Source organism: Mustelus asterias, chromosome 9, assembly GCF_964213995.1.
Source record: "Mustelus asterias chromosome 9, sMusAst1.hap1.1, whole genome shotgun sequence".
NCBI lineage: Eukaryota > Metazoa > Chordata > Chondrichthyes > Carcharhiniformes > Triakidae > Mustelus > Mustelus asterias.
In genome coordinates, this window is record NC_135809.1 from 116,272,649 (window position 1) to 116,296,535 (window position 23,887).

A 23,887-nucleotide genomic window follows, 5' to 3' on the forward strand; every position below is an offset into this window, starting at 1 on the left:
CTGTAGGATTCTATAAAAAAGAAAACTTGCATTTATAGAGAGCCTTTCCTGATAAACAGATATCTCTAAGCAGTGGCCTAGTAGTGAGAGGTGATGGCCTAGTGGTATTATCCCGAGACGGTAGATACTGTCGGTGCAGATTCAATGGGTCAAAGGACCTTTACTGCACTGTATGATTCTATAGCCGGAATTTTACTGGGCTGCCCGCCATGGGAATCGAAACGGGTGAGGGGCGGATAATGGGGAGGTCCTTTACGGTTTCGGGATGAGTGAGGCCGTAAAATCCCATCCTATGATTCTCTCTACTCCATGATCCTTGGCTCTGCACCCTTCAATTAGGGAAAATAACCCTCTATCCTGTTAGTTCTCTAAGAATTTTATATGTGTCCCATTCTTCCAAACTCCAAAGAATATGGGTCTATTCTATCGATTCCCTCCTTTCATCCCTGGAATACATCTATTGAAAGTTCTTTGTACCCTCTTCTAAGCCAAGTGTATCCATCCTTGTAAAGAGAAAAATTGTACCTTGACCTTGAGTTCTCGACACTTCATTAGGTTGTGATGGGAAGGGAGAAAAGAATTCAATCTCAATGCCGAGAAGGCAGCTGATTACAAAAGGAATTGTGACGCTTATGTGTAAAGAAGATGATGACAAAGCATAGAATAGATGAGTGAATATCAGCTGGTCCACAGAAGGCAAACTATAGGTCGCGTTGAAACGCTGCGGCAAATAAGCACGAGAAACTCTTAAGTAAAAATCTTGCAGTTTTATTTAGATATAAAGGCTGCTAAATATATAATATCACAATAATTTTATGGAAACAAAAGAACTCTATTCACTAATTTCCGTTCAACAGAGAGAGGAAAATCAAGAGAAAATAAAAGAAGCCCTCCAGCATTTATAATGCTCAACTTTAAACAAGTTATTGGGCAATTAACTTTTTTTTTGTGTGCGCGAGCGAGCTTGCTTTTATACACAGTGCAAAAAACAATAATAAAAAAAAAGACCAGCAGTTACAAGAATAAATAAGCGATAATGAAAGTGAAGGTGTGCATTTATTGTACAGCTTAGCAAAGCTCGAGTGAAGCACAGCAGGTTCTTCTTTATTACAGGGGCCGGGTCTGGCTGCGTAAAGACAGATTTCGTTGACGAATTGGCAAAATGTGGCATCAGGTACCTCTTCCAATTACAGTTCCATTCATTCCATTTGTCTGAGATTTTATTTATTTCCTGAATAACTAATCAGGGGGTTTATGGAAATCTACATCTGCAAAAGTGACCATGAAATGTGTTGCCTTTGTCATTAGAAGTCCATTGGTTCACCAATGTCCTCCAAGGAAGGGACGCCGCCATCCTTACCCACTCTGGGCTGATAAGTAACTCCAGTCCCACACCCACGTGGCTAACCATTAACTTGGCCTCTGAAGTGACCATAGCAAACTGCTCTGTTGCATCAAGGGAATGGACAATAAATGCAGCCTTGCCAGTGATGCTCACATCCAAAGATGGGCTGATTAGGTTGATTGGCCATGATAAATTGATCCTAGTGTCAGGGGGATTAGCAGGGTAAATATCTGGGGTACGGGAATAGGGTGGGATTGTGGTTGGTGCAGACTCAATGGGCTGAATGGCCTCCTTCTGCACAGTAGGGATTCTATGATGATTCTATATTCCCATGAATCGATTACATTGAAAATGTGACTCAAAATGTTGAAAGCCTGGATTTCAGACAGACTGTTTCGAAGGAGGCCATTTGGCCTGTAGTGCCAATGCTGGTTCTTTGAAAGAGAAGTTTGCTCGAGGAATCATGATTCTTAACAAGATATTGTTGAGTTCTGTTAATCTGAACTGAACCTAACCTTCCTCAGGGACTACACAATTGACACTGCATCTGTCAGTATGTGGTTGGGATATTGCACTGTGAAACATTTGCTGGAATCGAGGCACACTATTCAAGATTTGATTCTGTAGCAATCCCACTCTTCCTGATTTTAGGAATCTCCCTAGTTTTAAGTAAGTTACTGGCTAACTTTCAAGCAAACGGATTAGATCCACACTCTCTGATAGGAGAAAATATGAGGGCATTTATTTATTCCCGGACTACTGCTACATTCATGGGACCTAATCTGCCCGATTGTCCAAGCTCACGTTTTTCTTTTTGCCGGAAGAGTGCAGGTCAGAAGAACATAACTGGGAGGTTAAATAAAACTTCCACAGCAAAAAAACCCCAGCTTGCATTAATGTCTAAACTAGATGATGTTTGTGGGTAGGGGGTTGGGGAGTGCAGTGTGGAGGAATGCTGTAGTGTGGTGCAACGGCCGAGCAAGAGTTCAATGTGTGGAGGATAATTTAGAAAACACTACTCAATGTAGACAAGTTACTGTTCCTCTGGGTTTCCAACGGTTTTCTCCTCCTGTTACAGGACAGAACCTGCATTTGTCTTCGGATAAGTGAAAAGTCGGGAAGATAGTAAAAGAGGTGATTGACCTCCAACCACAACAGCCATCTTCCTTTGTGCCAGGTATGATTCCAAACAGTGGAGGATCCCCCCTGATTCCCATTGACCCTAGTTTTGCAGGTAGTTGTCTCCTTGTTAACTGGTAATGTAAACCATCTCTATTTAGTTCAAACTCCATCCATTCAATCATATAGGGTTTCGATGGGACCACAGATGAAGTACTGCGGACAATCTTGATCTTCATACTCAAGGCAGGGTATACTTGCCTTAGCAGAGGTGCAACATAGATTTATTCCTGGGGACCATCCAATGATGAGAGAATCAGTCGAAATGGAAATTTATTCTCTGGCATTTGGAAGAGTGAGAGGTGATCTCATTGGAACATATAACATTTTTAGACAATTTGACAGGTAAATGTGGAGAGGTAGCCCCTGGCTGGACAGTCAGGAACTGGGTGGGGTCATAGTCTTAAAGGCCAAGCCCTGAACCTGAGAATAGGGGAAATGTCTTCACTCAAAGGGGTGTGAATGTTGGGAATTCTCTATCCCAGAGAGATGTGGATGGGCATTCATTGAGTATATTCAAGATTGAGACTGATAGATTTTTGGGTACGGAGGACAAGAGTGCGGGCTAGCAGAGTTGATGTAAATGTTCAGCCATGATCTTAATAGAATTGCGGAGCAGGCTCTAGAGACTGCATGACCTACTGCTATTTCGTGGGTACTTAAGACAAGTAATTGCCTCAATTGACCATCACAGAGTTCCTTCTTTACAGCTATATAGAAGAACCTGGATACAATGTTAGATTAAACAAGATGGAACCTTAAGCACAGAACTCGGCAATCATCTCAAAGAGGAATCAATGTTGGGTTATGTCATCGCAAGTCAATAGTATTGGTTAACCAATAGTTCATTAACTCGCCGCACCAATAGCCCTTCAACGAATATGTGTTCTCCAATATCAAAAAGCCTGGCTTGCAAGAATCCATGGGTTGAACAGAGTGGCTCTGAGAGTTTCTGCAGTATCTCATTAAGTCAGACCTTAATTACAGATATAAGCAAAATGTTCTCTTTTCCACGTTTTCCTCAATCAGAAGCTCAGCAGCAGCTTCCAGTCCAACTGAAATATGGAGGACAATGTTGAGTGTTATCCCTTCATAGACATTCAACTTGGCATAGTAGATCATAGTGATGGGAAGATTTCCTGGAGGTTACGATATGCAGATCTGCTCACATACATCGAGAGGCGGCACGGTAGCACAGTGGTTAGCACTGTTGCTTCACAGCGCCAGGGACCCGGGTTCGATTCCCGGCTTGGGACACTGTCTGTGTGGAGTCTGCGTGTTCTCCCCATGTCTGCATGGGTTCCCTCCGGGTGCTCTGGTTTCCTCCCACATTCTGAAAGATGTGCTGGTTAGACGCATTGTCCCGAACAAGCGCCAGACTGTGGCGACTTGAGGAATTTCACAATAACTTCATTGCAGTGTTAATGTAAGCCTTACTTGTGACTAATAAATAAACTTTTATTTGATAGACATTGCAGCACAGAAAGGGACTCTATCTGAGCACAAGCATTTATGGGTGGCACATTAGCACAGTGGTTAGCACTGCTGCCTGACAGCGCCAGGGACCTGGGTTCAATTCCAGCTTTGGGGGTGACTGTCATCTGTCTGGAGTTTGCACACTCTCCTCGTATTGGCGTGGGTTTCCTCTGGGTGTTCCGGATTCCTCCCATACTCCAAAGATGTGCGAATTATGTTGATTGGTCATGCAAAATTGTCAGGGGCAGGGCAATTACATGGAGGTAAGGGGATAGGGCCTGGGTGGGATTGTTGCTGGTGCAGGCTTGATGAGCCAACTGGCCTCCTTCTGTACAATATGGATTCTATTTCAATGAAAATCAGAAATAACTGACTTTTCTTTGACTGCAGATTCTGAGGCTTATGAGGAGAGACTGTGTAGACTGTGGCGATACTCATTGGAATTCAGAAGAATGAGAGGAGAAACATATAAGATTATGATGGGAATAGATAAGATAGAAGCAGGGAGGTTGTTTCCACTGGCGGGTGAAACTAGGGGGTGTGGCTTCAAAATAAGGGGGAGCAGATTTCGGACTGAGTTGAGGAGGAACTTCTTCACACAAAGGGTTGTGAATCTGTGGAATTCCCTGCCCAGTGAAACAGTTGAGGCTAACTCATTGAATGTTTTTAAGGCAAGGATAGATACATTTTTGAATAGTAAAGGAATTAAGGGTTATGGTGAGCGGGCGGGTAAGTGGAGCTGAGTCCATGAAAGATCAGCCATGATCTTATTGAATGGCGGAGCAGGCCCGAGGGGCCAGATGGCCTACTCCTGCTCCTAGTTCTTATGTTCTTATGAAAGCGCGAATCAAAAGGCAAACAGGGCATGGATTAGGACTCCTCTCCAAGGACAGGTTGGTCATCCAGCTGAGTTGCCAGAGCTTCAGATTTCTCAATCAAAATTCTTCCTATCATTGGCCAATGAAGTTTGCTTCTGAATGCTTGTTCTGATGGCTTCTGATTCTCCATCCAGATAACAGCACCTCAGATCGTTGTTCAAGTACAATTTCAACATTGGAGAATGACATAAAATTCAGCAGTGTGAGTGTGGTTAATATGGAAGAGGGCTGCGGCAAAACAGAGCAAGACATTACTGAACTTACAGAATGGATGCGCAGTTAGCAAATATAGATAAATGAGAGGTGGTGGGAAGAAGAAAGAGGCCATGTAATCCTTGGAAAGGAATTGTCTAAATGGAGTACAGGAACAAAGATGTGGGAATCTTGACCTACAGGTACTCACATCACTAAAAGTAGTGGCACATATTATAAGGCAATGAAAAGACAAAGGCCGGAATTTTCCAACCGTTCACACCTGTGGGATTTTCCCATCCCGCTGCAGTGAACGGAAATCTGGCTTGTTGCCAAATTCTCCACCTTTGCTGCAGTTGGGAGCATGGTGTGAATGGGCAGTAAGATCGTGCCCAAAGAAAGCAATGGAGTTCATTTCTAGAGGAATAGAACTAAAACACCTATGTTCGTATGACATATGAACATATACGATATAGGAAGTTATGAACTTTGATATCATTCTGGTTAGCACATGCTCGGAGAACTTAAACTGTTCTGGTCTCCATATTATGGAAAGGATATAGCGATATTGAAAAAGGAGCAAAATAGATTTAGTAGAAACAAGCAGCATTGATGCAATTAAGGGGAATATATGGTGTCACAGTGGTTAGCACTGCTGCCTCACAGCTCCAGGGTCCCAGGTTCATTTCCGGCCTCGGGTCACTGTCTGTGTGGAGTTTGCACATTCTCCCCGTATCTGTGTGGGTTTTCTCTGGCTGCTCTGGTTTCCTCCCGCGTTCCAAAGCTGTGCGGGTTAGGTTGATTGGCCATGCTAAATTGAACCTCGTGTCAGAGGGATTGGCAGGGCAAATGTGTGGGGTTATGGGAATAGGTCCTGGGTGGGAGTGTGGTCGGTACAGACTCAATGGGCCAAATGGCCTCCTGCTGAACCGTAAGGATTCTATGATAAACACATGAGAGACAAAGGAACAGAGGATATATTGATGGTGTTAGATGAAGAAGGGCGGGAGGAGGCTTGTGTGGAGGATAAACACCAGCCTGTTCAATAATATAAAGGTAAAATACTGCGGATACTGGAATCTGAAGCAAAAGCAGAAAATGCTGGAAAATCTCAACAGGTCTGACAGTGTCTGTGGAGAGAGAATAGAGCCTACATTTCGAGTCAGGATGACCCTTTGCCAGCCTGTTCGAGTTGGCCCGAATGGCCTAACTGTGAATAACTATGTAACAATGTTAGGTATTAATTGTTGAGAGAGACTGGCAGCCAAAACAGCAGAGGAACCTCTTCTTTGAACGGTGCTCTGGGGCTTTTAACAGCTGAACTCCTGATAGCCACGAACGGCAGTAAAGGAACGTAGAAAGTATAAGAGGTTAACTTTCAAGATGGTTGCAAGAAATCGGTTCACAAAATAAGTCCTTCCTGGGCTTGTCACAGGGCTTGTGATCGTCCAATATTATTAGCTCCTGGGTCATTGAGGCTCCATGCAAAGTGAGCCCCCGTACTGAAACCAGCCCTAAGGCATTCAGATTGAAACTGGCCACGGAACAAAAAGCCTGAGGCCTGGCAGAGAAAGTGACTTCATCTCCATAAAGGGGCACTGCGCCCACGTTTGGATGATGAGGTTGAACCTTATTTGGTGTGGATCGTATAAAAAAAATAAAGGAGCGATAGATTGGCACCTGACCCCAAGTAGGGTGTGGAAGAGATTCATGCTGTTATTGGAATAATTGCAAATTATTGCCAGGTTAGTCAAATAATGTTTTGTGGAATTGCTGACATCAGAAGACAGCAAGGATTATGGGCGAATAATGATCACGGTTTACCATTATTTGGACGGGGACAGATTTGATGGGCCTAAATAAATAATATTTTCCGCATTCTCTGAGGTAATTGAACTCTCCCTCAGAACGTCCCTCTGCCCCCGCTCACTTCCCCCTCATCTCAACCATTTACAGTTTCCAACTACAAATATTTCAAGCTTGCATCCAGGAACACGGGACATGATCCACCCTCTGATTTTTCTGACCCCTTTCTCACTATGAATTGCCTTGCCTGAGCTCAGAAACCAGATAGGAGGCTCTTCAGGAACCAAGAACTTACCTGGCAGTGAATCCAGCGGCCTAATCATCAGGCCACCAACACTCAGCTTCACCGGGCCATTCAGCAAATTAAACAGTCACAGGCTTCTGGTCTGTGCCCCGGGTAAATATTATTTTGGGATAATCACAGTAGCTGGTCAAACGTTTAGCCAGGAATGTCAAAGACGGCCGCAACACAGAAGCAGACACTTTGCACAAAAGCTCATACAATACATGGACACCTTTACCTTCATTAAAGTGTTTAGATTATGGGCTTTCTTACTTTTAGAATTGAAATACGGGGAGCAGAAGATTGAAAGGTTTGACTCAGGGCCGATAGAAAATGCTGGCATGAAGTGGTGGATGATCCCAAAGTAGGAATACCTAAGCCAGGGCTGATCCGTCTAAAATGCCTTTCTCCGCTGCAACAATGTCAACGAGGCCCATGAGGTGGGCCTCTTGGGAGTACGAGCTCCCTGATTGAGGTAACGATTGCCTGTCCTATCAGGGAGTCTCAACTGTGCATATAATGAGGAGTGTCAGGCCCACCGGCACTCCGGATTCTGACGTTGTACCAGAAGCACTCTTAGGAGTTGAGATAAGTTTCACAGAATCACAGAAAAAGTCTGTAAATAATGGGAATCTGGTGAAGGTACACTGGCCTCTGAGGAGATATTTCATCCACTACCTCAGCACCAGCCTCGAGACACTGACTTAAAATTGGTTAGTAACTTTTCTAAAAGGGTACAGAACAGCGGGGCGTTGTCGGGGTATGGGGAGAGGGAGAGGGATTGGAAGAGGGAGAGGGAGGGGAGGAATTTCAGAGGGAATTAGTTTGGTTATAATCATCCACCTTCACTTCAAGGCCCGTTTTAGTTAAGTTGGCCTCTTCAGAAACCTCCAACACCCAGAAATCCGAACTCTGTTGAAACCCAAAGCTGACACTTAATACTGCGATTATTTCTTTTAACAGTTTAACCAGCAGATGCAAACAGAATTTCATAGTTGAGCTCTCACAAAGTCACAAAGCTTCATTAATCTTATGAGAACCAATCTGTATTAACAGCACAATCGCTACGATTTGTACCAGCATTTTTACAAAAAAAAAACCAGGTCATACAAGAGAAAACATTTAACAGAATTATTATTTTTTTTCTTTTAAAGTCACACTTTCCATTAGAAAAAAAATGGCAGTTTATAGAACCTCCATCTTGGTGCAAGGAGCAGTTCTCAGGAGCCTTGAGGGTTCGGAAGGTCAAAGATAATTGGCGGATTTATTGGCTGGAAGCTGACTGTACAAGTGGAGGCGTTTATATATGTGGTGTAGCCGTCTGTCATAATCCCATAACCTGTGGTGGAGAAAAGGTTCACACTGGCATTAGCTCCATGAAGGCACACCCCAAATCATTACCCTGTGCTCCGTACCACAGGGGCACCAGCACCTCCAGCCCACTCCGAACCACTTCACACTCATCTCCCCCGAGTGAAGTCATAGAATCATACAGCGCTGAAGAGGCCCTTCAGCCCATCAGGTCCGCACCAACACATTAGAAACACCTGAACTCCCGTCTAATCCCATCTGCCAGCGCTTAGCCCATAGCCTTGAATGTTATGATGTGCCAAGTGCTCATCAAGATACTTTATAAAGGATGTGAGGCAACCCGCCTCTACCACCCCCCTCCAAGGTAGCGCATTTCAGACCATCAACATCCTCTGGGTAAAAAAAGATTTTCCTCACATCCCGACAGGAGGCGGCCATTCAGCCCATCGAGTCTGCACCCACTCTCCGACAGAGCATCTTACCCAGGTCCCCCCCCCGGCCTTCCCCCTATCCCCGTAACCTCACACATTTATCTCGCTAATCCTCCTAACCTACGCATCCTGGGACACACCCCACTCCCTGGGTAAAGAGGTTTCTCCAGAGTTCTCATAGAATCCAACAGTGCAGAATTTGGCCCATTGAGTCTGCACCGACCATAATTCCACCCAGGCCCTATCCTCATAACCCCATGCATTTACCCTAGCTAGTCCCCCGGACACTAAGGGGCAATTTAGCATGGTCAATCCACCTAACCTGCACATCTTTGGACTGTGGGAGGAAACCAGAGCACCCGGAGGAAATCCACGCGGAGACGGGGGAGAATGTGCAAACTCCGCACAGTCACCCAAGGATGGGAATCGAAGGCAGGACCCTGGCTCCGTGAAGCAACAGTGCTAACCACTGTGCCACCCCCAAAAAGTATGAAGAGATTGAGAGCTTGAACTTTTCTGGAGCTTTCTGGGGAAGGGTGCTGCAGGGTGGGAGGGGTCACATGCAGATGCGAGGGGTGGTGACACATCGATTGCTAGTGGGTGGCGTAGGTGGCAGCGAGTTTGCTCCAACTGGGCATCGTGTGTATCGTTCCTCCATTGGCAGCTGTGCCTTCAGGTGCCTGGGTCTTAAACTCTGAAATTCCTCTCCAGCCATATCTACCTCTCTGTCCTTCTTTAAGACACTCCTTAAAATCTACTACCACTTTGACCTTTTGGTCACTCACCCTTAGGTCTCCTCCTCATGTGGCTTGGTCTCAAATTTTAGATGATGAATGTCTCCTGTGAAATATCTTGGGATATTTTACTATGTTAAAAACTGCTATATAAGTGCATACTATTGTTGTTGGGACAATATGGGGCATCGCTCTGAACCGTAACTGTGTTTCCAGCACTTTAATTTCCCTTTTTACAAATCAAAATGTGCAAGTTGTTCTTAAATTATTCAGTGCCTCAGTCAGAAGGTCGTGGGTTCGAGCCCCACTCCAAGATCTTGAGCAGTTCGAGTGCTGCAATGTCGGGAGATGGGACTGACTGAATGAGACATCAAGCTAAAACCCCTGTCAGCCCTTTCAGACAGATGCAAAAGATCCCAAAGAGTAAATCAAGCAATAGCGTGTTGTCCCAATGTCCTGCCAATGTTCCTCTCGCAAGCCTCAACACCAATCTACAAATAATCGGTTCATTCACCTCATTTGCTGTTGGTGACGCCTTGCTGTGTGCAACATGGCAGCCACTATGATTAACAACAGTCAAGCCACGTAAAAAAAATCTATCTGCGAATATATTGGTCTCCATATTTATGGAAGGACATAGAATTCCTGCAGTGCAGAAGGAGGCCATTCGGCCCATCGAGTCTGCGCCAACAACAATCCCACCCAGGCCCTAATACCACGTATTTACCCTGCTTAGTCTCTCTGACATTAAGGGTCAATTTAGCATGGCCAATCAACCTAACCCGTGCATCTTTGGAGAGTGGGAGGAAACTGGAGCACCCGGAGGAAACCCACATAGACACGGGGAGAACGTGCCAACTCCACACAGAAAATCACCTGAGGCCGGAATTGAACCCGGGTCCCTGGCACTGTGAGACAGCAGTGCTAACCACTCTGCTGCCCAATATTTGCATTGGAGGCAGTACAGCAAAGATTCACTGCATCAGTCACTTGGGAGGGAAGATATTTCTGTGATGAGAGGCTAAGCAAATTGGGTTTATACAATGAGGTTAGAATAATGAATTCATTGAGGCAGACAAGATTCTGAAGGGGTTTGACAGGATAGACACTGTAGATTGGTTCCCCTGGATGGCAAACCTAGAATACGGGGATTTGGGGGAGACATAGTCTCAGGATAAGGGGCCGATCATCTAGGCCTGAGATGAAGAGAAATTTCTTCACTCAAATGGTTGTGTTTTGTTGGAATTCTCTACTCCAAAGGATTGTGGATGCTCCATCGTCGAATATCTTCCAAGGCTGAGACAGCAAGATTCTTGGGTGTCTCAGGGAATATGGGGAGCAAGCGGGAAAGTGGATTTGAAGCTGAAGTTCAGGCATGATCACACTGAACAGAAGAGGAGGATCGAAGGGCTGAATGGTACACTCCCGCACCTATTCCTTATGTGAATCTCGTGGATGTGAAAGATGATGAGCAGGACTTTATGACATCGCTTGGACGAGGCTTGTAAAATTCCGTCCGAGGCCAGCAGAGAATTCCGTTCTGCGAGCCTCGCCCGATCTGATTCCGGGGCAGGCGAGGTGGTAAAATTCCAGCCGTTGTGTAAAAACAAGGGAATTCTTTAAAGTGTTTGAGATTAATCAAACAAAACAATGTTTGCAATGGGTTGTTTCATTCAAGGCCTCAATATGGAAACTCTGTCTATTGAACTTCAACCGATTAGTTGTAATCATTTAACTTTATCTTCTTCAGGATAAAGGGTGTTTTTTAGGAACTTCCCAGTTTCCCAAATACCTAAAGGAAGGGTATGATTAAAACTTTATAGAATTGCTGTAAAGTCATGCCCTTAAGCAACAAATCCATAGATGTACTGCGAGATTAACCCTGTGTTGTCTCTCTTCCTACTTACACAATATGTTATGAAAGGTGCTGTAATAATTAATGAATGACTTCATCCATTGTAAGTCATCAGTCCCTGATTATCACCTGAAGAGAAGTTGCATTTATCTCGCTTCTCAAGGTATCCTTAGGGTCTCAAAGTGTTTCACAACCAACAGCTTTGAGATGTGGACCAGGATTCTCTGAACAAAATTCTAAGTTCCCAACGTGTGGGAAACTGAGAGAAAATCCTGCTGGTTTTTTCAGCATGATTTCCAGAATGAATCTCCGACACACTGTGCATCACAGAGTGCCTCAGCATGATTTACTCTGGAAATCTGTGGGCAGGGCCTATTCCCACTGGAGAGGCTGGCAGCATAGCACTGAACGCGCCGATCTGTCAGAGTGGAGATCAACCCATGTGCAGTGGACCCCATTGCCGGCCTCCCCACTTTCTGGCCAGCCTGATCGCTGGCCAGCCCCGCAACTCCCCATTGCTGGCCTTCCAACCCCCACAACCCCCGATTGCTGGCTTCCTGGACCCCCCCGGGCCAGCAGCGCAGCAGGCTGGGTGAATTTTGATCATTATCGGTTTATCGGGAAACAGGGTCAATTGGTGCGCAGCGGATTTGAAAACTAGGAAAAGTATGCCAAGCCTGAATCAAAGGCTTAGCCTACTGCAACAGTTTTGGTCCCCATATCAGGTCCCTCCCCCCTCAGGCCCCTCCCCCTTGGCACTGCCCAGTGGGCATGGCCAGGGTGCCAGGCTGGCACTGTCAGGTTGGCACTTCCCAAGGGTCACCCCTTCGCCCCCGATAAATCCCATGTGAGAAGCCACCTCAATATATGAGGTTACAGTCATTAATTCTGCTTGTCCACTGATTCATTACAGACACAGCAAGTCAACAGACTTTAGTCTGGAAATGACTTGGCGAGCTGTCTGTGGTTGCCTTTGTACAATAACCCCCCCCACTCAATCTTTTACACGAGGAGCCATTTCATTTTAGAGTCATAGAGGTTTACAGAATGGAAACAGGCCCTTCGGTCCAACTTGTCCATGCCCTTTTTTTTAAACCCCTAAGCTAATCTCAATTGCCCGCATTTGGCCCATATCCCTCCATATCCATCTTACCCATGTAACTGTCTAAATGCTTTTTAAAATATAAAATTGTACCTGCCTCTACTATTACCTCTGGCAGCTTGTTCCACACACTCACCACCATCTGTGTGAAAAAATTGCCCGTCTGGACACTTCTGTATCTCTCCCCGCTCACCTTAAACCTATGCCCTCTAGTTTTAGACTCCCCTACCTTTGGGAAAAGATATTGACTATCTAGCTGATCTATATCCCTCATTATTTTATAGACCTCTATAAGATCACCCCTCAGCCTTCTACGCTCCAGAGAAAAAAGTCCCAGTCTATCCAGCCTCTCCTTATAACTCAAACCATCAAGTCCTGGTAGCATCCTAGTAAATCTCTTCTGCACTCTTTCTAGTTTAATAATATCCTTTCTATAATAGGGTGACCAGAACTATACACAGTATTCCAAGTGCGGCCTTACCAATGTCTTGTAGAACTTCAACAAGAAGTCCCAACTCAATTTTAAGTGAGTTGCTGCCACTGTTAAAGTTCCATACAAGCGGAGCCCTGTACAACAACAACTTGTATTTATATAGTGCTTTTAATGTTGTCAAACATCCTAAACGTTATCTGGCACCGAGCCACATACGAAGCTATTTGGACAGGCAGCCCAAAGCTTGGTCAGAAAGATAGATTTTAAGAAGCGTCTGAAAATAGGAATGTGGGGATGAGAGGTTTATGGAGGCAATTCACCACCACCTTTTCAAAGGGAATGAGAGATGGGCAGTCAATGCTAGCCTAGCCAATGACACCCATATCTCGCAAATGAATACATTTTCTTAAAGAAGGAGTGATGGAGGGGCAGTGAGGTATAAAGAGGAATTGTCAGTTCTTTGGGCCCAGGCAGCTGAATGTATGGATGTCAATGGTGAAGCCACTAAAATTGGGGAGACTCAGGAGGACAAAATTGGAACGCAGAGATCTTGTGGAGTTGGCAGGTCTAGAATGTGCAAGGTCCTGGTCTGGAAACAAGAGTAAGAATTTTAAAAATTGAGATGTTGCCAGAACAACTGTCAATGTACAACAGCATTAGTAATGCTTTTTAAACTTATGGATATAGAAACATAGAAACTAGAAGCAGGAGTAGGCCATTCAGCCCTTCGAGCCTGCTCCACCATTCAGCTTGATCATGTCTGATCATCAAATTCAATATCCTGATCCCCCCCTTCCCCCCCTATCCCTTGATCCCTTTAGCCCCAAGAGCTATGTCTAATTCCTTCTTGAAATCAGACAACGTTTTGGCCTCACCTACTTTCTGTGGTAGTGAATTCCACACATTCACCACCCTCTGGGTGAAGAAATTTCTCCTCACCTCAGTTCTAAAAGGTTGACCGCTTATCCTCAAACTATGACTCCTAGTTCTGGACGCCCCTACCATTGGGAACATTCTTTCTGAATCTACCCTGTGTAACCCTGTTAGGATTTTATAAGTTTCTATGAAATCCCATCTCACTCTTCTAAGCTCCAGTGAATATAATCCTAACCGACTTAGTCTCTCCTCATATGACAGACCTGTCATCCCAGGAACCAGCCTGATCAACCTTCGCTGTACTCCCTCTATAGCAAGGACATTCTTCCTGAGATAAGGGCACCAAAACTGTACACAATATTTCAACGCCTTAGACAATTGCAGCAAAACATCCCTATCCCTATACTCAAATCCTCTTGCTATGAAGGCTAACATACCATTTACTGCCTGCTGTACCTGCACGCTTACTTTCAGTGACTGATACATGAGGACACCAAAGTCTCGCTGAGTATCCACCTCTCTCAATTTACACCCATTCAAGTAATAATCTGTCTTCCTCTTATTGCTACCAAATGGATAACCTCACATTCATCCACATTATACTGCATCTGCCATGCAGATGCCCACACACTCAGCCTATCCAAATCATGCTGAAGCATCTCTGCATCCTCCTCACAGCTCACCCTCCCAACACCACCAACCCCCGCCCCCCCCCCCCCCCCCCCCCCCACCCACCACCCCGCCCTCCCACTTTTGTATCATCTGCAAATTTGGAGATAATGCATTCAGCTCCTTCTTCCAAATCATTGATATATAATGTCAACAGTTTGGGTCCTAGCACAGATCCCTATGGAACCCCACTAGTCACTGAGTGTCAATCAGAAAAAGATCCATTTATGCCAACTCTTTGCTTTCTGTCTGCGAACCAGCTTTCTATCTATCTCAAGACATTACCAACAATCCCATGTACTTTAACTTTACATAGTAGTCTGTTATGTGAGACCTTGTCAAAAGCCTTCTGAAAGTCTAAATAAATCACATCCACTGGTTCTCCTTGCTCAACTCTACTAGTTACATCCTCAAAGAATTCCAATAGATTTGTCAAGCATGATTTCCCTTTTGTAAATCCATGCTGACTTTGTTTGATTATACCACCACCTTCCAAAAGCATTCCTCTGCAAACAAGGGTGCACACTCGAGGCCCCTTTTGAAATATTGAGATAATCCACAATGGGGGAACTCCTTATTGCTACTGAACCACCCCTGAAGGGCCACACAGATACTATAACACTCCTGGAGATCTCTTGGAGATATTGAACCATTCCTGGTAACCTCGCACAGGCACTGAAACACTCCTGGAGAGTGTACCAGAATTAAAGGTACAAATCAGCTATAATCTCATTGAATGGTCGAACAGCTTTGAGGGCTGAATAGCCTCCTCCTGTTCCTATGTAGGTATGATGAGGTTAGACATTATCTGTGAAGAGCAGGGATCAAGTAAATGTATTCAGTGCTGGATCAATGGCTGCCTTTGATCAATTCACGGTTGAAGGTGAATAATCAATTCTATTCCATTACAGCAGGCTAGGTATACAGCCCTGGGAAACAGCAGCTTGCCTTATCCATCAACATTTGAGAAATCGGAGGTTTCCAGCTTGGCATTTTTTCCCCAAACAACATTGTTGCTCCTTAAATATCAGATGCTGCACAAGTGACGTCTGAGAAGGAGCTTGCACATCAGCTGGCTGCTGGAACAGGCTGGTCCCTGGAGCTGCTGGCTGAATCTGCCAGGCAGTTAGATCCTTCAATATGTCCCTATGTGAAAGGGTTTGACATTTTAAGAGCTAATCTCTATAACATGAATTGCTACCAAATGTATATTTGTTTGTGTGTGAGTGTATGTGCGTGTGTGTGCACCTGTGTGTGCATTTGCATGCATGTATGTGTGCACATGTTCGCATGTATGTGTCTGTGTGCATGTGTCTGTGTGTGCATGTATGTGTGTGTGCGTATGTGCGCGGGTGTGTACACATGTGCACGCATGTGTATTTGTGTGTGTGCATGTGTATGTGTCTGTGTGCGCGTGTGTATGCATGTGTATGTACCTGTGTATGTCTGTGTGTGCGTGCATATGTGTCTGTGTGTGCGTGCATATGTGTCTGTGTGCGCGTGCATTTGTGTGCGCGCGTGTGTGCATGCCGTGTGCATGTGTGAATGTGTGTGCACGTGTGTGTGTGTGTGTGTGTGTGTGTGTGTGGTTGGAAATGCAAATGAGCCTCACCACGAAGATGACATCGAACGATTAGCTGCCTACAGTCATTTGTTTCAGGACAAAGTGATTCCTCAGCACTTCCCATGTCTCTAACGTGGAATGTAAAAGGATTCCGTCACAAAAAGACTGACTAGAATTCGAGTCACCATCACAGCAATTTGAGAAAACATTCCAATTGATATTAAACAATTTCCCTATGGCAGAGTCGATTGCATTGTGTTTACAAGTTAATTTTGGGAAAAATCAGCCAACAGTTTAGTTCAGTTTACTGCGGCAGATTTGCCATTCCGAGCACAACTTTGAATTCTACTTTAAGTATTAACTTTGATTAATTATTAACTCTGCACTCCTGCAACACTAGCCTCTTGTCCATTGCCCCATTTACTTCTCTCCGCCATTGGCAGCCGTGACCTCAGCTCTGGAATTACTTCCCTAAACCTCTCTGTCTCTCACCTCTCTCCATCCCTGATTAAAACCGACCTCTTTGGTCACCTGTCATAGCACCTCCATCTTGGACTCCATGGTCAGATTCTTTTTGTCTGATGGTGCTCCGATGAAGCACCTCAGGATACTTTCCTGTGCTAAAGGTGCTATAAAAAGCAAGTTGTTGTTAATTTTCGGCAATGGTAATTGCTACTTGGTACTTTGTAAGGTTCCCCTTCCAGGTTTTCCGCTTGGGATTTATCACAGCAGGTACATAATGAGTGCAGTCCATGGTCATCTTAATTTAAAACATTCAACAGACTTTCCTTAAGTGAATTCTTGGAGGACATGGAGATTAAAGTTTGTGAAAGAGTATTTCAGTCCTAATTTTAAAAAAAAAATTCGTAGGATATTGGCATCGCTGGCTGGCCAGCATTTATTGCCCATCCCTAATATTTGGCCCATTGCATCTGCACCGGATCTCCAAGTGGGTTTCCGCCAGGTGCTCCGGTTTCCTCCCACAGTCCGAAAGATGTGCTGGTTAGGTGCATTGGCCATGCTAAATTCCCATATTTGCAGATTCCCATATTTGCAGACCAGCAGATAGGGAATCTGGTTTTAGCGCATTGTAAAAAAAAACAGGCAGTCAGCTGGACTGCTCAATTTCCCATATACCCCGATCAGCAAGTTGCCTGGTTACCTGGTGCTCAGGGCTTAGGCCTGGCCCACAAAATGCCTGGACAAGGGCGAGTCCCATAGTTACACATCCTGCCACCACTGCGACATCCCATTCTTCTTTCCCGGGCTTCAAATCCAGCCCCTTCCCTCACCCAAAACTACACCCCCTCATGATTGACCCCTCAACCAAGCGGAACAGCTGCTCCCTACTCACCCTGTCCATACCCCTCATAATCTTATAGTTGGGTGGTACAGTGGTTATTTTTCGGTTTCGGGGCGAGCGCGACTGGAAAATTCCGCCCATAGATTTTCAAAATCTAAACCCAATGGCACCCTACCTACCTCATTCTCAACTTGGCCTTTCACCTGAGTAATGTCAACAAGAATAATCCTGCCAGTTGAATTCTGTTTTAAAAAAAAAATAAAGCACGCAGTTTTATCCGTGATTTACTATTCCAAACCCGGTGTGAAGAACCGTTTATTAGGTGAAACGTGGAACAAAGGCCCTACCAGCCCTCTCAGATGGATTCTAAAAAGATTTCATGGTCACCATTCCTGAAAAATACTGAGGGGAGGGTTCTCCCCGGTGTCACTGGCGAATATGTATCCCTCAACTAAGATGACCTTGCTTCTATCACATTGCTGTTTGTGGCCTCTTGCTGTGTGCAAATTGGCAGCTGTGTTTCCTGCATTGCTGTGTTTCTTGCGACTGGCTCGCCCATTTAACATGGTGATGAGGAGGAATTTCTTCCCTCAGAGGGTAGTGAATCTGCGGGATTTCTTAACCACAGAGGGCTGCGGAGGCTGGGTCGTTAAGTATATTCAAGGTTGAGATAGAGAGATTTTTAATCAGTAAGGGAATCATGGGTTATGGGGATAAGGTAGGAAAGTGGAGTTGGGGATTATCACATCAGATCAGTCACGATCTCATCGTGTGGTGCAGCAGATCCGATGGGCCGAATGTCCTACTTCTGTTCCTACGTCTTACAGTTTACTACAAATAACATGTAATTGGCTCTGAAGCACTTTACATCCTAAGCCTGTGAAAGGCACCATAGAAACAGAAGCCTTCCTTTTTTCTAATATTACTGGGTAAGGGTTGAAGTGTCAAATAGAGTCCACCAGCCCTGTTGTCGTTTAGTACGGTTGTCATAGTAATGAGTCAGTAATCTAGCGGCTGTGAGCTCAAATGCCACTGTGGAAAGCTGTGAAGCTGGTATCTTGTGGGCACACATCGGAAAAAGGAGAGCTGCCAACTAGAGTCATAAGCATAGCATCATACAGTGCAGAATAGGCCATTCAGCCCATTAAATCTGCACTGACAATATCTATCACTAAAGGTGCACTAATCCTATTTTCTTGCACTTGTCCCATATCCCTGAAGATTACAATATTTCAAGTGCTCATCCAAATATTTTTTAAAGGTTGTAAGGTTTCCAGCCTTGACTCCCTTCCCAGGCAATGCATTCCAGATTCCCTGCACCCTCTGAGTGAAAAAGTTTTTTTTCCTCAAATCCACTTTGAATCGCTGGCCCCTCACCCAAAACTACACCCCATCATGACCGACCCCTCAATCAAGGGGAACAGCTGCACCCTACTCACCCTGTCCATACTCCTCATAATCTTATACTTGGGTGGCACGGTGGTTCGCACTGTTGCCTTACAACGTCAGTGACCCAGGTTCAATTCTGGCTTGGGTCACTGTCAGTGCAGAGTCTGCACATTCTCCCAGTGTCTGCATGGGTTTCCTCCAGGTGCTCCGGTTTCCTCCCACAGTCTGGAAGACGTGCTGTTTAAGTGCATTGGTCATGCTAAATTCTTCCTCAATGTGCACAAACAGGTGCCGGAGCGTGGCGACTAGGTGATTTTCACAGTAACTTCATTGCAGTGTTAATGTAAGCCTACTTGTGACACTAATAAATAAACTTATTATATTTTAAAAACTTATTAATAAAGAAACTTTAAAATTTTACTTCTTATACACAAACTGGTCATAAAAATCCCAACAAGAGAAAAAGACCTGCATTTACAGAGTGCCTCTCATGACCTAAGGATGCCTTAAAGCACTTTACAACAAGTGAGGTACTTTTGGAGTGCAGTTACTGCTGCATTATAGGAAAAACAACGACGCACAACAAGATCTCATCGAATGTAATGCCACAATGACCAAACAACTTGTTTTAAGGATACTGAGTGAAGGATAAATATTGACCAAGGGCACTGGGAAGAACTCCTCAGATCTTTTTCCAAACAATGCCACGTCTGACCTCACCTCAATTTAGTGCCCCACCCAAAGGATGACATTTACTGATGGTGCAGCGCTCCTTCGGCACTGCGCTAGAACTGCCAGCCTAGATTATCAGCAGTGGGAATTCAATCCACATCCCTTCAACTCAGAGGTGAGAGTGCTCCCCACTGAATCATAGCTGTCACTAACACGTGCGTAAGGCAAACAATCTGGCTGCTCCTAGCTGCCGACACCAATTCCTTGCCTTAATTAACCATGAACCTCCTACAAATGGGTCTGGCAGGTCAGGTAAAAAAGGAAACACTATAAAAATGAAGGGTGCCCCGGTGGCACAGTGGTTAGCACTGCTGTCTTACAGTTCCAGGGACATGGGTTCAATTCTGGCCTTGGGTGGAGTGGGTGGAGTTTGCAAGTTCTCCCCGTATCTGCATGGGTTTCCTCCGGGTGCTCCGGTTTCCTCCCAAAGTCCAAAGAGGTGCAGGTTAGGTGGCCATTAGATTGGCCATGCTAAATTTCCCCCTAGTGTCCTAAAATGTGTAGGTGAGATGGATTAGCCTTGGGAAATGTATGGGGTTCAGGGGATAGAATGGGGGAGAGGACCTGGATAAGATACTCTGTCAGAGTATCTGCATGATGTGGAGATGCCGGCGTTGGACTGGGGTAAACACAAGAGAAATCTGCAATCAGTGCAGACTTGATGGGCCAAATGGCCTTTTCTGCACTGTACGGGTTCTATGATTCTATGAAACAAATTCTGGATCACCACCCTCTTGGGGAATGGGCACTAACTAAGAACCATAAAAATGCATTTTGGGAATAAGAAGAGTCACCCACCTTCGTGAATTCCTCCAAAGACGTGTAGTTTTGGCCGTACTCGCCTCTGCACTGTGTTTAAGAGCTCGACACAGCCAACTCTCTGCAACTCTTTGGGAACCCAGTCTCGAAAACCTGAAACCAAAAATGGAAATATTTACCACAGAATAGGATTCCTTTCGAATGGCACCACTGAATCAATAATGGAGTCACACCGTGCTGACCTGTTGGAAATGTGCTCTTTAATTAAAAACCTGGTTGGCAGAAACTAACGGGATCTCTCATGTTGAAGGGTACACATTTTTTCCCTAAAGGTTAGGATCCTTGCACACAATGCTTTATGCATCTGTTAAATTCGTGCCAAGCTGTTAAGTCCAAAAAGTGTCATTGCTTTCAGCAAATTCTCAACAATCAGAAGGTTTTGCTCTTTTCATATCTTCCCTCAGAGAACAGAAGTGTTGGGATCCACAGTCTGATTAACAGTCTGATAGACTGCAATGTGCAATGCACTGGAAACACGTCGACTAATATAACACCTTGTTGACAGCGTAGTTAGTTAGCACTGTTGCCTCACAGCGCTGGGAACCCAGGTTCAATTCCGGCTTGGGTGACTGTTCTGTGTGGAGTTTGCACATTCTCCCAGTGTCTGTGTGGGTTTCCTCTGGGTGCTCTGGTTTCCTCCCACACACTCCAAGATGTGCAGGTTAGGTTGATTGGCCATGCTAACTTGCCCCTTAGCGTCAGGGGATTAGCAGGGTAAATGTGTGGGATTACGGGAATGGGGCTTGGGTGGGATTGTGGTCGGTGCCGAGCTGATGGGCCGAATGGCCTCCTTCTGCACTGTAGGGATTCTATGACAAATTAGAGCTTGAAACGCGTGGATATCCTGTGTTGCCACCATGATAGATTAGCAATTTTTTTTAAAGCGTTCTTCTCAGGACACAAAGTATAAATTTTTGAGCAAGGTGCTGGTCCATATTTTTTTGACAGATTTAATTTTTGCTGGTAGGGGAAAAGGGGAGGGGCATGATCCAGACATGAGGGAAACCCAAAGTCAGTCGAACCATTTAAACTCAATGTTGAGTTCAAATTTTCTCTGTTAAAGTGCCTTATCCTGCAGTGTGGGAGTCACAAATTTATGGAGTAGGTGTAAACACTCTTGAAGGGCAGATAAGGTTTGTTTAACTATCATGATCTGAAGTTAATTAAATCATGATGTGGAGATGCCGGCGTTGGACTGGGGTGAGCACAGTAAGAAGTCTCACAACACCAGGTTAAAGTCCAACAGGTTTATTTGGTAGCAAATACCATAAGCTTTCGGAGCACAGCTCCTTCGTCAGATGGAGTGGTTATCTGTTCTCAAACAGTGCAAACAGATGTCCTGAGGCATGGTACATTGGGGAAACCATGCAGACGCTACGACAACGGATGAATGAACACCGCTCAACAATCACCAGGCAAGACTGTTCTCTTCCTGTGGGGGAGCACTTCAGCAGTCACGGGCATTCAGCCTTGGATCTTCAGGTAAGCGTTCTCCAAGGCGGCCTTCACGACACACGACAGCGCAGAGTCGCTGAGCAGAAACTGATAGCCAAGTTCCGCACACATGAGGACGGCCTAAACCGGGATGTTGGATTTATGTCACACTATCAGTAACCCCCACAGCTTGCCTCCTGGACTTGCAGAATTTCACTGGCTGTTCTGTCTGGAGACAATACACATCTCTTTAACCTGTGTTGAATGCTCCCTCCACCCACATTGTCTGTACATTTAAGACCTGGCTGGCTGTAGAGATTTGCATTCTAATCAGTATTCTGTAATTTGATTTCTGTGTCTGTTTGCACTGTTTGAGAGCAGATATCCACTCCATCCGAAGAAGGAGCTGTGCTCCGAAAGCTTATGGTATTTGCTACCAAATAAACCTGTTGGACTTTAACCTGGTGTTGTGAGACTTCTTACTGTTAATTAAATCCTCAGCCCTTTAGAAATGAAAAGGAAAACACGCTGCAGATGTCAGTGAGAGTTAAAAAAAACTCTTTTGCTTTGAATGCGAGGTGATGCATTTTGGTAGATTGAACCAGGGCAGGACTTACTCAGTTAATGGTAGGGCGTTGGGGAGAGTTACAGAACAAAGAGATCTAGGGGTACAGATTCATAGCTCCTTGAAAGTGGAGTCACAGGTGGACAGAGTGGTGAAGAAGGCATTTGGCATGCTTGGTTTCATTGGTCAGAACATTGAATACAGGAGTTGGGACGTCTTGTTGAAGTTGTACAAGACATTGGTAAGGCCACACTTGGAATACTGTGTGCAATTCTGGTCACCCTATTATAGAAAGGATATTATTAAACTCGAAAGAGTGCAGAAAAGATTTACTAGGATGCTACCGGGACTTGATGGATTGAATTATACGGGGAGGCTGGATAGACTGGGACTTTTTTCTCTGGAGCGTAGGAGGCTGAGGGGTGATCTTATAGAGGTCTATAAAATAATGAGGGGCACAGATCAGCTAGATAGTCAATATCTTTTCCCAAAGGTAGGGGAGTCTAAAGCTAGAGGGCATAGGTTTAAGGTGAGAAGGGAGAGATACAAAAGTGTCCAGAGGGGCAATTTTTTCAAACAGAGGGTGATGAGTGTCTGGAACAAGCTGCCAGAGGTAGTAGTAGAGGCAGGTACAATTTTGTCTTTTAAAAAGCATTTCGATAGTTACATGGGTATGATGGGTATAGAGGGATATGGGTCAAATGCAGGCAATTGGGATTAGCTTAGGGGTTTAAAAAAAAAAGGGCGGCATGGACAAGTTGGGCCGAAGGGCCTATTTCCATGCTGTAAACCTCTATGACTCTATGATAGGCCAGGTGGTATAGCAGTTCTAGCAGTTTTAATTGTTATTCATTCACATTTCGCTAAGAGCTCATCATGAATTGTCAATTTATAAAAGCTACTATTATTTCAGTGGGGGGGAATTTGAGTTCATAGTTTGATCGACAGGTTAAAGTGCCTATCAAGGGATTAGCTGTCTCTGATGTGGAGTATGAATAGAAGTTTGTTTTTAAGATGTTAAGCACTTGAAATTTTAAAGAAAACTTTGAATGGGCTTTCATGAAATTGATTTTTAAAAATCAATTCGATATCATGACATCTGTATTAGATTTGTACTTTATTTTATTTCATCTCACCATAGCTCTTGAGGTCTGTCCGTGGTAGATACTGGGTGACTTAGTATGAGTTGGCATGGAAGGTATAAGAGGCCATGGGAGTGGATGGCAGGGGGAGCATATAGTGGCAAGGAGGCTAAAAGGGGTCATGAGGTAGATGGATGGGGCCATGAATTGGCATGGGGATTAGAGGGGCCTAAGATGTTATAAAACAACAGGGACGGCAATGAACTGTGGTGGGCCTTTGGACCAGCCCATCTTGGCACTCAATCAGCCCCGTGGTTGCTTACGCTGTGCCACTGGGGTTGGTGAGCCCATAGCTAGCCTGTCCCCACTTCCTCAGAATGAAGATTACAGCATTTAGGGCACTTTTTCTGAGGCGGGGTTGGCGAATGG

The 23,887-nt window shown here is 44.9% G+C and overlaps 1 protein-coding gene across 1 annotated transcript in view; it reads right to left on the reverse strand.

Moving 5' to 3' along the window:
* Positions 1-752: 752 nt before the first annotated feature.
* Positions 753-23,887, reverse strand: part of LOC144498950 (metallophosphoesterase MPPED2) — a 185,684-nt gene continuing 162,549 nt past the window's right edge. The window contains exons 6-7 of the mRNA XM_078220923.1: positions 20,357-20,470; positions 753-8,498 (exon numbers count right to left, since the gene is read on the reverse strand). Coding sequence (XP_078077049.1) covers positions 8,380-8,498; positions 20,357-20,470 — 233 coding nt within the window. The 3' untranslated portion in view covers positions 753-8,379. The remainder of the gene's footprint in view (positions 8,499-20,356; positions 20,471-23,887) is intronic.